Source organism: Branchiostoma floridae, chromosome 10 (assembly GCF_000003815.2).
Source record: "Branchiostoma floridae strain S238N-H82 chromosome 10, Bfl_VNyyK, whole genome shotgun sequence".
Taxonomy (NCBI): domain Eukaryota; kingdom Metazoa; phylum Chordata; class Leptocardii; order Amphioxiformes; family Branchiostomatidae; genus Branchiostoma; species Branchiostoma floridae.
Window position 1 is genome coordinate 9335332 of NC_049988.1, and position 13743 is coordinate 9349074.

A 13743-nucleotide genomic window follows, 5' to 3' on the forward strand; every position below is an offset into this window, starting at 1 on the left:
CACTCACTCACTCACTCACTCACTCACTCACACCGGCATACCATGACTCACTCACACACTTCTGTCTCTCTCAGCCACTCTTTTTTGTCTCTCTCTCTCTTTCGATTTGCCGATTAGCCTGCAAGTCGCAATACTATTTGCAGTCCACTTAGGTACTAACAAAACAACAGGAGTAACAGAAAGGAACGGCAGATGGGGGTCCTATAGTCAAATATGGGCTTTATCCAAATAGACTTTTGAGTAGAATACCGTGCCGTTTTCTGCAGGGCCACCCGATCAAGGAGGTTATATCACGACAAAACCTCCTTGATCAGATATACCTACTAGTTCTAGGTCCGTATTTGCAATCTCTAAATGCCACCTTACAAGCCAGTAGGCACAAAGGGAGAGAAATTGTAGTTTTTGTCTCCACAAGAGGTAACGTTATGTAAACTGGCAGGAGATAGTTCGGATCAAGGAGGTTGAAAAAGAATAACCTCCTTGTTCGGATTATTTCATATGCACATCATTACAAAACGTGCTTCTACAAGTAAAGAAACCACAAGAAACGGAACGTCCTTGAACGGACTGAACTGAAGCGTTGATGATCTCCAAGCAGATCTTGCGTGGCATAAGACAGTATCATAAGCTGGGGAAGGAGTTTAGCCGGCAGAGGAATAAATTGGCACTACAGTAGAATTCGCTTATTTGGATAGCTCATTTGACAGCGCATTTTATCCAATAGTCCGAAGTATCCAACAGTCCGAAGTTGGGCCACTAACGCCCCGAAGGGGGGGGGGGGGGGGCGAATATAGGATTACTACACTGTACAAAGACAAGACACAAACCCCCCACACACGATACGGATTTACTTCATTTACAAAACTTTTTAATCTGGCATTTCTTCATCAACAGCAGTATTCTAAATCACGATGTTTTTCTTTTTTACATGCACGTGTACTAGTAAATTGTCGCGTTGGCGGCGCCTATGCGGCCGCACGATTTGACACTCAATGAATTTCATCGATAAAAACGAATTTTTTTACGCCTTTTGGTCGTCCTTTTAGTCATTCTTGTTCCTTTCGTATGATATTCAGATTCTAAAATCAAGACTATTCAATCTATCGTTAGAACACAGCGACGCCGCCAACGTACAAAAAGTCCAATAAGATAACCCTTTAGATCTAGACGAAAGGCAAATGTAGGAAAAACGCATTGCGATAATCGAATTTGTGCCAATTCTGGCAAATTAGATGTACTAAGGTCATGGTTCCTACACTGGTCCGAAGAGTTATCGTCCACGCAGAAATTGAACTTCCGATGGCACGGTGACTTTTGACCTGCTCTTAGAACTACCCTGAAAAGAAAGTTCAGTTGAGGTCAAGCTAGAGGGTGCGCCTTGATTCGCGGGCTTGTTCATAACTATCGGGGTGGCCCGGAAGTGTTTTTATGTATCAACATGTCGCCTTTATATACATAGGTGTACAGAAATGTTCACGAACAAGAAATCGTAAATCAATGAAACTGTAAATTTTGAAAAGCAGATCCTACTGTGCCATACATCCCCGGAAGTGATAACATCAAGGACGTCCTTGATTAGATGACACTACTATTACTAATGATTGGGACATATACTAGTGTTAAGAGTTTTGTTCGGTGGTTCTCTTATACGAGACGTTCATGAACTGTTCTAGTAACGCTGGAAATAACGAATACGGTATCTTTTTAGTATATTCTCTCCTTGGTTCTCTCAAGGAGCTTTTATCAAGTTAATAAAAGCTCCTTGGTTCTCTGAAGGAGATTGTTGAAGCCTGGGTACATACTCTCAAAGCAGAGGTAAGGCTCCGGCTTTGTTTTGGCGTTTTTAGGCGTTTTCATTGGGCTTTTTATTTTGTACCGTTTTATTGATGTCTCGCAGACTTCTGCTTGGAGAGTAGAGTTAGCAAGCGAAAACTGATTGAGCCAGCGTTACTAAGAAGGATAGTACCCAGGCTATTAATGTTGTTTCTTTACTCATCTTAGAAGCACATATATTTCCATTTGAACTTGTCGATTCTCTCGAAAACTGACTCCACTAGTCTCCATAGCAGGCTCTCTGATGCCTTTTTTGGCTCATAATACACTTTTGCTGGCCATTTCTTTTTGTACTGGGTCACTGATTGCTGGCCTTATCTGACTGCCGGCCTCGCGGAGGCAAAAGTGTATTATGGGCCAAAAAAAGGCCTCAGAGAGCCTGCCATGGAGGCTAGACTCCACCGGGTGACGTCTAAGTATTAGAGAATCTTGCTCGACTGTATTTGAGAGATTTAGGACGACATGTTTTCATCTTGTCGACTTGAGTTCCGTCAGGATCCTTGTTAATCGCAAACATGACAGACGGAACACCCCGGGAACTCAAGAACAAAACTCCCGACATCCCGCGCTTTGTTTCCTTTCACTTTCCCTTTCATACCCTTTGACCTTTTGGTTCCCCCGTGACTCACTTTCCATGGAAAGGTCGTCCCCGGCAGAGAAAAGGGAGAGTTTGTCGACAATTGGGACAAAGGAAGGAGGGATGATGAGATATAATGAGGACAATAGGGATGATGGAGGTTTTTTGTACGTGGCAAATATGGAGTGGTCGGTTGGATGAGTTCAGGCTGTGTTGGTGGTCGTTTTTGTCTTTTTTCCAAAGCTATAAATATCAATTATACCACAGGAAAGCACGATTATGAAGCCTTGAATGGTTCGGAACCGAGTGCAAATAAACTCATATAAGTAAGTATCTCACTAACTGCACCTTTAATTTGTAACGAAACTAACAAATACATGTAGAACGTTACAACTTGGACTGTTCACTGGCTAGAAAATCTAACAAAGTTTGTTACTAGTGTTGTAATGGTACATAAACATTGCATAGTTTTGTGGGAAATGGTGCCCATCTATCCGTGGTTTGCTGGTCGTAACAGTTAACCATACAAGAGCGACCCCTAGCAGCTGCTGTTAGCAGTACAGTTTCTAGCATTGCAGTTACTGTGCTTTTCACACACATCGCTTGGGGGCGCTTTTATGTCGCATTTATGGGGACCGTCCTTGGAGTTTGTGCTGAACCAAGTACGTTATATCACCTTGGCTGAACCAACCACCATTTGGGCTTTGAAGCCTCTGATGAGGAACTGACGCCTTTTGAAGACGAACTACACATATGAAAGCCTATTTCAAAGCCTAACATACTTTGCAATCTGTACAATTCTATTCAGGGTTGGTCTATAAACATGTACACGATGCATCCATGTCATCAACATCAAGTGCATATCTATATATTAAGTGAAACTCTCATACATATGTCACTGTCGCCGGTTTTTCTTCCTTATTTTGTTTTTCGAACGCTCCGGTCCATTGTCTAGTGAATCATGGTCCTTGGCACTGCTCTTCCATTCCCCCAGCTAATAGAAATAAATTGGGTGTCCACTGTGGTGACCGCGGCGCCCCTTTGATAGGGAGTGGAGCACCCTGGAGGCGACTACAGCGCGGCACGCAGGTCCCCCCGCGCACGTTAAAAATAGCTGGGATTACCCCTGGTGGGAGTAGTTCACAAAACAGCAACATCAACAACAACGTGAAGAAGTACTAGGTAACATTTTTTAAAAGTGTGCGTCAACAAAAGTGGGAAAGGGAAACACACGGGAGCTAAAAATAAAAGAACATTCGGGGAAAGCACTGACGGAACGAAAGAAGGAAAGAGGAGTTCATTGGTTATCTGTCCCTCCCCGTACTATCCTGGGTACCATCCGAATTCTACCGGGGCTCCTTACACTCGCTACCCTAACAAATGTATACAAAATACAGCTTACAAGTGCTTATGTACTGGATTTGAGGTGTAATATAGACTCCATGACAGGACATAGCAATGCCGTGTGCCGTATAGACCTTTATAACTTTATGTACACAATACTTTTGATCAAAATCTTGATCTGTCCCACGGTCAGTACCCATTTCCGTGTCAAAGACTCAAACCTGTGTAGATCTAGTTCAGCGATCTTTACTACTTCGGCATCACATCGTAGGAACAGTGACAACCCAAGAGGCTTAAAACGTCGCGTAAAACAAGCTCTACATCTGCTTAGAGAGTCTACCCTTGACATCTTGAAAAACGGCCTAGACCGAAGATGTACCAAGGTTAAATAAAGGTTGAAAAAAAATACCATACCTACGCTCTACTACATAGGCATAGTATTTCCTTGTACGTACATATTTGATGATAAACATATACAAGCAACTGTTGAACCAACTCCTTCAGACGTGTTTGTCTCTTTGTGGTCGAGACCAGTTGGGTAGACATTTCGTATTCATCATTGCATAGTGCAATTTCAAGACATCAATGATGTCTGGTCGAACTAACTAACCGACGCACTGACGCAGGGTTCCCGCCCGAAGTTCTAGCCATCCTGTCACCAAATTCTAAGCCGTGCCTCAGAATGTGCCATCTCCCTGCCGTACATCCCGCCTGTGTGCACTGCGGACACTCCGGCATCTGACGACTGGACGCTAATGCCTGTCCGCGGACAGAGGATACCGGCTCAACATTTCTCCTGTAGGGACTCGGTCAACAAGACTGACATGCCGATATTTCATTGGAGAGGGAGGTGAAATTTCATTCGGTGGGAAAATGCAGTCTTACAAACAGTAGAACTTGTCCTGTAAAATGGCAATCGCAGTTTATAGCTTCCGAGAGCCTTTTGCAAGAGGGAATGTTCGCAAAGCTTCAAGCAGATACATGGGGCTTTATAAATAGATTGTTTGGGGTGATACTATTGATTAGGTTATGGGATCAGTATGAAACGCCAAAAAGGCGCACCAAAAATACACAACAACACGGATTTGGGGCGACACAGTGAGTGGTTGGAGCGGAGCAACAACTCTATTGACAAGCAGAGAATACCTGACCGAAAGAGTTCTACTGATGTCTAGTGTGATTGTGATTGTCCTCGCATACTTACAGAGACAATCGCCATACCCGTTACCTTGCTGCGTGGATCTCGACCTAGTGAAGACACGTATAGACTATACAGATATCCAGCATACTAGTATCAGCTTGGTCATCAAACATACTGCCAATCGAAACTGCTTGTGCGATAACTTTCTGACTAGTCAAGTCGTGGTGTTTTTATGTTGAGTCTGTAGTAAGTCATGGTTTCGGTCCTCTTTACTACAGCATTGACGATATGAAGTTTATGCGATAACTTTCTGACTAGTCAAGTCGTGGTGTTTTTATGTTGAGTCTGTAGTAAGTCATGGTTTCGGTCCTCTTTACTACAGCATTGACGATATGAAGTTTATTCGAATATAGTCCAAGAAAGGTAGAAGGTTTCCTTGTAGTAAAACTGCACAGCAAAAACAAGGTAAGTTTACAAGTTTCCACGCGATTTACAAGTGTCTGTACCTCTGTATGCTTCTAGGATGAGCATTCCACATGCTAGTGGAAAAATGGCAAGGAATTCGTCATGTCGTGTTGCCTGGCTGGATTTCAACACTTATTTACCAGTCGGTAACGAGAGACCCCGCCCATAAACAAGTGGCTGTTCCGGGTAACGTTCTCCCTCCTTTCGTAACTGGCTTCAGACACGCCCAGTTGACTCCTCCCATCGGCGTTTGATTGACAGCTCCTCCAAACGTACTTGTGACTAGTCAGATAATTCCTCAGACTTCTGTGAGAGAACAGTTTTGCAAAGAATCGAAGGAATAGAACATTTTATCATGTTACATTCAAAATTTTCTTTTGGCTTTATATAGATTCATGAAATTGAATTAAATTCGTATCATGATTATGAAATTCATGATAAAAATGATATGGAACTGTAAAACCAATTAACGGTATTTTCTTTCTACACTGATGAATATTTTCTACCCTTCACAAAAGCTTACAGCCCAAAGGCGAATTTGTGTCACTTTTTTGTCCAAGAAGGTTTAATATTATGTCCCACGCAACAGTTTTCTAACCGTCATCATCATAACCGTAGGGGCTACAGTCTGTGGATGGTTAACGAAGTATAACTTTACTTTTGCTCCAATAGATTCAACAAATAAGACTTAAGGCGCCAAGCTTTTGCTAGAAGAATCCACTAACAGTTTCTGTTCCAGTATAAATGACTGACTAGTGTGTAAAGTGAATTTGAAAGGAAATATTTGCAGCCAGTAACAGGGCATGTTCTGATATGATGTGGGTGATCAGGTTACATGTTTCGCCCTCCTGATGGGAAAGATGGCTCTAGAGGTCACCAGGTCATGACATCTGACCTCTGTGTGCTTAAATCTCTGTCATGCTGGCATTTAAATGTCATTAAGCAGGTTACAGTTAAGTTAAATAGTTAAGGTGCATTATTCACACTTGAGTCGACACACAGGAAACGCTAGTCCACCTCTTTCCGAGGGGTAACCTATATCCGTTGTTTTTACAACCAGAATTATCAAGTCGACGGATGGTGGTTGCAAAGTGCAAAGTTTAAAAATACTGCCGCTTGAATTTTGCACAGTGCGTCGACTTGATAGTACCTCAATACACTGTTTTAGAAAACAACGGATATAGGTTACCCCACGGAAAGAGGTAGACTAGCGTTACTATGTTGGAAGTCTGTATGCAGCTTTTATCAAATGCAACATTCTGTTATACACTAGTATTGGTAGAAATGATACACTAAAATTGAACAGTTTTCGAGTGGCAATACCAGAGTATTATTTGTGTAAGAACACACTTGTCATTCAAAATTTTTTAATCTCTTGGCACATTCTTTATTACTATATCATCAAGACTGGTAAAGTTACTCCTCACTTGAACAAGTCTCATAAAAATGCAATAAAATCTGCTTATAAACATTGCTAATATGAAAAAATAGCAGAGTCCCACTCCCCACTACAGTATAGTACAATATGTGTAGAGAGGTGCAGTGGTGCCATAGTTTTATGAAAACTGCTCACACACCAGCACCAAAATCAGAAACTGAGAAGTAACGGTTATGGTCTAACAGAAGACATGTCCCTTTCTGTGGTTACATAGCTTTCCAGAACTCAGATATTCTTAGCTTAATTCTCCTTGTGCTGTTTTCTTCTATGTGAGACATTAGGAAAATGGTACAAAATAGAAAAGCTCGATAAAAACGCAACCTAACCTCTGCCTGGAGAGAAGGGAAAAGCTAGCAATGCAACATACATTTTTTTTACTCTGAAAGTATGCATATCCTTCAAACCAAAACTTGCTATATATAACTCTTTGACCATCCAGCCTTTTGCCATTTCCATCACATTTCCATGACTTTCATCATGTTTCCATGACTTTTCATCATGTTTCCATGACTTTCATCATGTTTCCATGACTTTTCATCATGTTTCCATGACTTTCCATCATGTTTCCATGACTTTCCATCATGTTTCCATGACTTTTCATCATGTTTCCATGACTTTCATCATGTTTCCATGACTTTTCATCATGTTTCCATGACTTTCCATCATGTTTCCATGACTTTCATCATGTTTCCATGACTTTTCATCATGTTTCCATGACTTTCATCATGTTTCCATGACTTTTTATCATGTTTCCATGACTTTCCATCACAACTCCATATCTTTTCACTTCTTTTCTTCACTTCTCTATGATATAGTCAACTTCTTTCCTCTCTGTTTCTTCTGGTGGTTTTCCATGGGCTTGCATGTCTGTGCATTGCTGAAACGTTCATATTTCCGATGACGAATCTTACACCGGTCCTAGTCGCTGTCAGACTCACTCAGTTCTAGATCCTCACCTGTGGGAGGCAGACAGAACAGGTGAGAACAGATAACACACCTGGTGAACCTCACAGCACCTTGGTTAAAACTATGGCATTCCTACTCTGTACTAAGACTGAACAATTGAGCAAAAAACAACAGAATTAATGAAATTTAGAATGTCATCACAAAAACTGATAGATCTTAAATAATATTATGTCATATTTCGTTTACAAAACCTTTGCTGAGTAGTAGATTTGTTTTGTATTGAGGAGAATTTGTGGTTAAAAAATGCTTTAATGGACAAAGTTTTGACCCATCGTTGCACATACAGAGCCCAGCTTTTTAAGATAAATCGACACTAGGTAACATGCTGACATCACAATTTTTCTGACTGATCAACATGGCATTTTCTTACCCTTTTTTCTTTCACTAAAATATATAAAGATTTAAACAGCCTGGGGGTAGTTTGAAAGGGACTAAGGTAAGGCTGAAATCCTAAGACCAGGTTTGAGGGTAAGATTGACAAGGCTGACATTTCCTCTTCAAGAGTAATGGTCTAGGGTGGCCCGAGGTTGTAGAGGGTTAACAGTCTATCAGAGCAGGGGTTAACAAGCTCCAAATGACAACTGGAAATTTTGTTCTTCTTCCAACAAACCAGGCAAATAATGATGATCGTTCTTTTCAAATAAAGGTCCAGACAGTTCAGACTTTCCTTTGAAATATGATCAAAGATGTTTTGTCTCTGCTTTATTATTGATACAAGTAAAGACCGCCATAAAAAACATGAAAGTCTTTCAGATTTTTAAATGAATACCAAGCTTAAACAATTTTTTTCCATCCCAATTTCCATTGAAAGAAAAAGGCTAACAAGATTTTTTTCATCATCTTGTACAAATTTCCATCATTGTTCACTTCACCAGTGTTTGGGTGTGGTTCTTTCAAATTTGACTTTTTCTATATCTTTTTGACATGGCTATTTTGTACGTCAAGGCTGACAGAATGATAAACACTGGCTTAAGGTGTTTGATCCAAAATTTTTTTCCATTTCAGTTTTTTCCTCTTTTTTTGGATGATGCATGGTTTTGTAGCGTACCACCAAGTCCCTTTCCCAGGTTCACCTTTGGCAGAGTGTGCTGGCCAATGTTGTACCCATCCTCCCTGTACATCACAGTGACAGTAGTCTGGCATGATCAGCCTCCCGGCTCTACTGACCCATGCAGGCCCTGTTTAACACCCTTTTGATGCACCGCCTGGAACTTGGCATTCTTCCCTGGGACATGGGCTGATCCTGGTGTGATTACTCTTACTGCTAGTACCAGTATCCCAATGTTTTAAAACTTTCACTTGTAACGTTAAGGCTGATTAAGCACAGGTGTTCGTACACAATAAAAGTCTACTGTAAGGGAGTAAGATTGAACAGATATTCTGCAAAGTCTTACTTCAATACAATACATAACATTAGTCTAGTATTTGCTGTACTTGTTAGGAGGCCTGCTAGTTTTATGACACTAGCCTGGGTACCATCTGATTACTTACTCCAGGGCTCCATACACTCACTGCCCTGAAAATAAGGGCATTGAATATATTAAAGGAGCCCCAGTAGTAATCAGATGGTACTCAGGCCATCATGACTATTATGACTCCTGACATAAGTGTTGTTTTAAAACTGTGAGTGTTTTTTTATGAAGACGAGCAAAATTTAAAAAAATCTGCAGTGTGTTTATGTGTGTGTGCTGTGTGTGCCCATGTAAGCACATGTGTGAGCATTTGTGTATAATGACTACTGTATTGCACAAAATGTACTTTCTAACACATCAGCAGGACTGTGACAATGACAATGCTTTACAGTTACAGTCATGACAATCACTAGCCACAACAGGTTTGCAAGGGAAGCAGTGATCACTTGACTTGCTTTCCATTTACTTTCAAGGCCAGGTTTGTCCGGAATAGTGAAATATTCCTTTTCAAAATGAGAATGGGTTCTTCATTGAAAAAATTAATTTATATTTGTAAATTTGAAATTGTCTGATTTCTGATCAGTTTAGAAATGTGTGTATCTGTCTGACTGAAAGGGAAGTCATAAGGTCATTATACATAAAGGTTGTTGACGACTGTAAGATAAAAGTGCAGAAGAAGACCCTGTGACACTTACACAGCTGACTCATGAAAACTGGAGGTTTGTGGTGATGATGAGACCCAGATGTTGTCTTGTCAGGATCTTCCTTCTTGGCTGGCTGAGAATCTGTCAAGACAAAAAGACATAGGAGTGGTGATCCTTGGGGGACTGCTCAGTACCATTATAGACAAGTATTATCTTCTAATCAAGGAGGTAATCTATTGTGTTTTTCTGGTGAAATTTCCAAAAGGGTTAAATCCCCAAAAAGCCAAGATAAAGTTTGCAAACACTTTTGACATTTAAGATGTCAGCACAATGTTTACTACATACACGCACAAAGATGAACAAGTTCATAGAAAGTATAAATTAAAGAAGACTTTTGTGAGAAGACCTTTTTTTGCTGCATACACAATAGTCCTGACCAACCATTGATCTTAAATCTATGCATATCTAAGTATTCTCAGAATCGGTTATTCCTAGGGCTGGGTATCGGTTCAGCGTACCGGTACAAAACCGGTTTTTCTTATTGGACCGGTCCCAAAAAAACAGACCTGAAAAAATTAGGTGGACCGGATGTTGGACTGATTAGAAAATTAACAGATTATTCTATCAGGCATTCACACGTTTGGGCGCTTGCAGGTGGAAGAAAATAACAAGAGTGAAGTAGAGTAGAGTTTATAGTAATTTATACCAAGTTTTACAGCCAATCGTACTGGTGCAGTTAGCATTGTAGGATTTTAAAACGCCAGTGTAAGTCTAATACTCCACCAAACAGATTTCTTTATAGTGAAATGGACCATTGGTATGAGTCATACTGAATCAGGTCCAGGTTCAGGTCCGGACCTGGACCTGATCCTTTGGACCTGAACCGGACCTGGACCTGAATTTTCTGTACCGGTACCCACCCCTAGTTATTCCTCTAGTACAAATGTCTAAATGTCTCATCAGCTTTATTTCTATGCCTAACGTCTTTATTTTCTGCTTGCTTGAAACTTGACAGTCACATCTTTGAAAAGACGTTTGGAAAAGACCTCTATAAAAGCATTGCCACATTCTATTGAATCATTTTTAAATCTAAACATTAAACAGTTACATTATTATATTATAAACAGTTATATTATTATTCTACTAGATACCATCTACTTTGACTTTTAGCCAAAGTTCTAGTCAATAAATTTCATCAGCAATGTTAAAGTGCCTTGTACGGTGATCCCTTCAATTAATTAGCGGGCCGCTAATTACTACCGTAAAAGAAAAGTACTTTTGAATTACTTGGAATGAGCCTATTTTTAGACGACTTGGAATGAGCTTAGACCATAGCAGGAATCAATTACAATGTAACACAATTATGTCAGCCTTAATTATGAGATAGTTCTACTGAGGACAACGTCACATTGATTTCTTTATGAAAATAGGTGGCTTCTTGCCATATTAGGACTGGTCGTATCTGAGGCTATCAATTAACAGCTAATTTCAGCACGAATCTGATAAAGTGTGAAAACAGGTTGGGAGAGTTGGTGACAGTGGGGTTTAGGCATAGATAACAGCCCAGGAGCTTAGAAAGTTTGAAATAACAAACTTTGGTGTCCTACTGGTGACATGTTCTCAGAGTTTTGTTCTATGACTTCTGAGAATCTTTCAGCAACTTTTGCATTGTTCTTTTCCACGTACCAATGCTGATTCGTCAAAGCAGATGTCGAGTCTTGTCTTTGCTTCAAAGATAGCTTAAGAAACAAGTCATTTCAAAGTGACATAAAAACAAAGAACAAGGCAGAAAAAAAGAGAAACAAATGGAATATAGACTCATATAAATAATAATAATAGAGGAGGCTGTCTCCAGGACCCGGCCTTCCGTCCCGGGATGGAAATTTGCTGCATGGGACAGAAAATAATTTTACCCCATCCATTCCAAAATTGACAAGAAACTGTGCTTACATAAACTGACATTTAACCAGGAAAATCAACAACATGGGCTCCCAAACAATGAGTGGGATGAAAAAAACAATTAAGCCAAAGACAGCTCTGGGAGGAAAGAAAGGAAAAGAAAGATGGAGAGGAGAAAGGAACAAAGGAAAAGAAGATCAGACAAGATTGAGAATACAAAGGAGGGAGGAAATATGGGACTATGTCAAAAATGTTTAGGACTTCCCCGGAGGCCAAACATTACTGATCTTCCTTTATCTTATGATGTCACTTCTGCTTCAGATAAATTTATCCTGAAGATTAAAAGCTGTGGACAAAAATGGAAACTGATATGGAAATATTTAGGTCAGGTGATAGTGCGATAAGTACAGAATGTAGAATTGATAAACATTTTATTTGATTGTCCATCAACTAGAAAATTTGCCATCTCTTTTGAAGAAGTTGGCAGCTGTATCATCAGTGTATGGGCTTTACTTAAGTGTATGCTCGATAGACATCGAACAAGCATTATACCAAAGTATATTCTAGTGCTTTAATTTATAAGTACCAGTTTGAAATATCTTCACTTATCATATAGCTAGGTTTAAAAGACCAACAAACATAACAACGTTACTTGTAATGGTCTTGTGTATACCCATTATACTGAGGGTTACAAGCACTGATAAGTGACCCAGTGGAAAATTGTCCTAGACAGCATGCAATCAATTTTCCTCTGACTCTCTAAAGTATGTCACAACTATTGTACCCTACATATTAGGAGACAGTGAGACTCTGCTATTGTTCTGTAGCAAGGCCTGGTTCTGATCGCTGGGGTACATATCACAGACAACAGAAGTCAGGACATTTAACTCCGTGGAGAAATGCACTGTCCCTTCTACAGGGTTCACCCAGCACTGCCTGGCGGCTCCCTCAGATCTTTTTAATACCCTGAAAAGCTCATTTAAGGCGGGGGTATCAGTTTACCCTTAATATTGGGTTCCTTAATTGGGCTGACCTGTTAAATTAAGTGGCTGACAGGCGGGATGAGAGAAGGGCGGGGCTGCCATGGCGATGTGAAGCCTGTATTAGGTGAGCCCCAGGGGGTGAGAGGCATGGTAACTGCACACCCCAGGGTACTGTTCGTGCACAGATCTCAGACTTATTACCCCCACAATGGACCTGTACAGAACTAGGTGAACTCTCGCTTTATTGGAGCGTGTTTCGACTTTTCTTCCTGACATTAAATCTGCTGTTTTTAGAATCCAATTTTCTGTGTGTCATAAAAGTTGAACCATGGTGCTCATGCCAAAGTGCACAGAAATTTTGTAAGGTAGAAAAAGAAGAATACATAAGAAATACTTTATGTTGGGTAACGTTACAACACAATTATGCATAATACATCATTGCATGATTCTAAAACTTTTGTCTGAATGTGAGTTCCTTCCAAGTGAGAGTATAATGTTCTAGTTTATAGGAATTGTTTTTCGTTAACCCTATTTTGGGAAGTACAACTAGTGCAGATGTGTTTCTTGTACAAGTACACCTGGTACAGATTGGAAGTCCTACCTCTGACACACAGAATATCAAAGTATTATTTCTAAAGCTGCCTTTATAACCTCAGCTTAAGGTATCTCGGTTGGCAAAATTGGCATTTTGGCCTTCCACTGTTTTCTTATTAATGAATTAAGAAAGAATGAAGCCGTAACGAATGTTGATAGATGGGCATTAAAGAATTCTAAATCTGATTTTTTGGGGGCCAAATTGATGACGACATCATTTTTATTGGCTCTGATATTATTTTTTTCTATGACAAAATACAGCACTTTGGTACATACCACTGTAATGAAACTTCGTTTTTCGTTGCATAATGATGAAAGCTACAAACGTAGTGTTGCGCAAACTGATATCTACTAACGATCTGTAGTTATTAAGAATTACATTTTTTTAATTAAATGAAAACAAACTTTTTCTAATTCCTACCGATCATTAGTAGATATCAGTTTGAC

At 40.1% G+C, this 13743-nt stretch overlaps 1 protein-coding gene across 1 annotated transcript in view; it reads right to left on the reverse strand.

Annotated features, from left to right (window-relative positions):
- Window positions 1-6723: 6723 nt before the first annotated feature.
- Window positions 6724-13743, reverse strand: part of LOC118424074 (ELL-associated factor 1-like) — a 17101-nt gene continuing 10081 nt past the window's right edge. The window contains exons 6-7 of the mRNA XM_035832553.1: window positions 9872-9961; window positions 6724-7754 (exon numbers count right to left, since the gene is read on the reverse strand). Coding sequence (XP_035688446.1) covers window positions 7717-7754; window positions 9872-9961 — 128 coding nt within the window. The 3' untranslated portion in view covers window positions 6724-7716. The remainder of the gene's footprint in view (window positions 7755-9871; window positions 9962-13743) is intronic.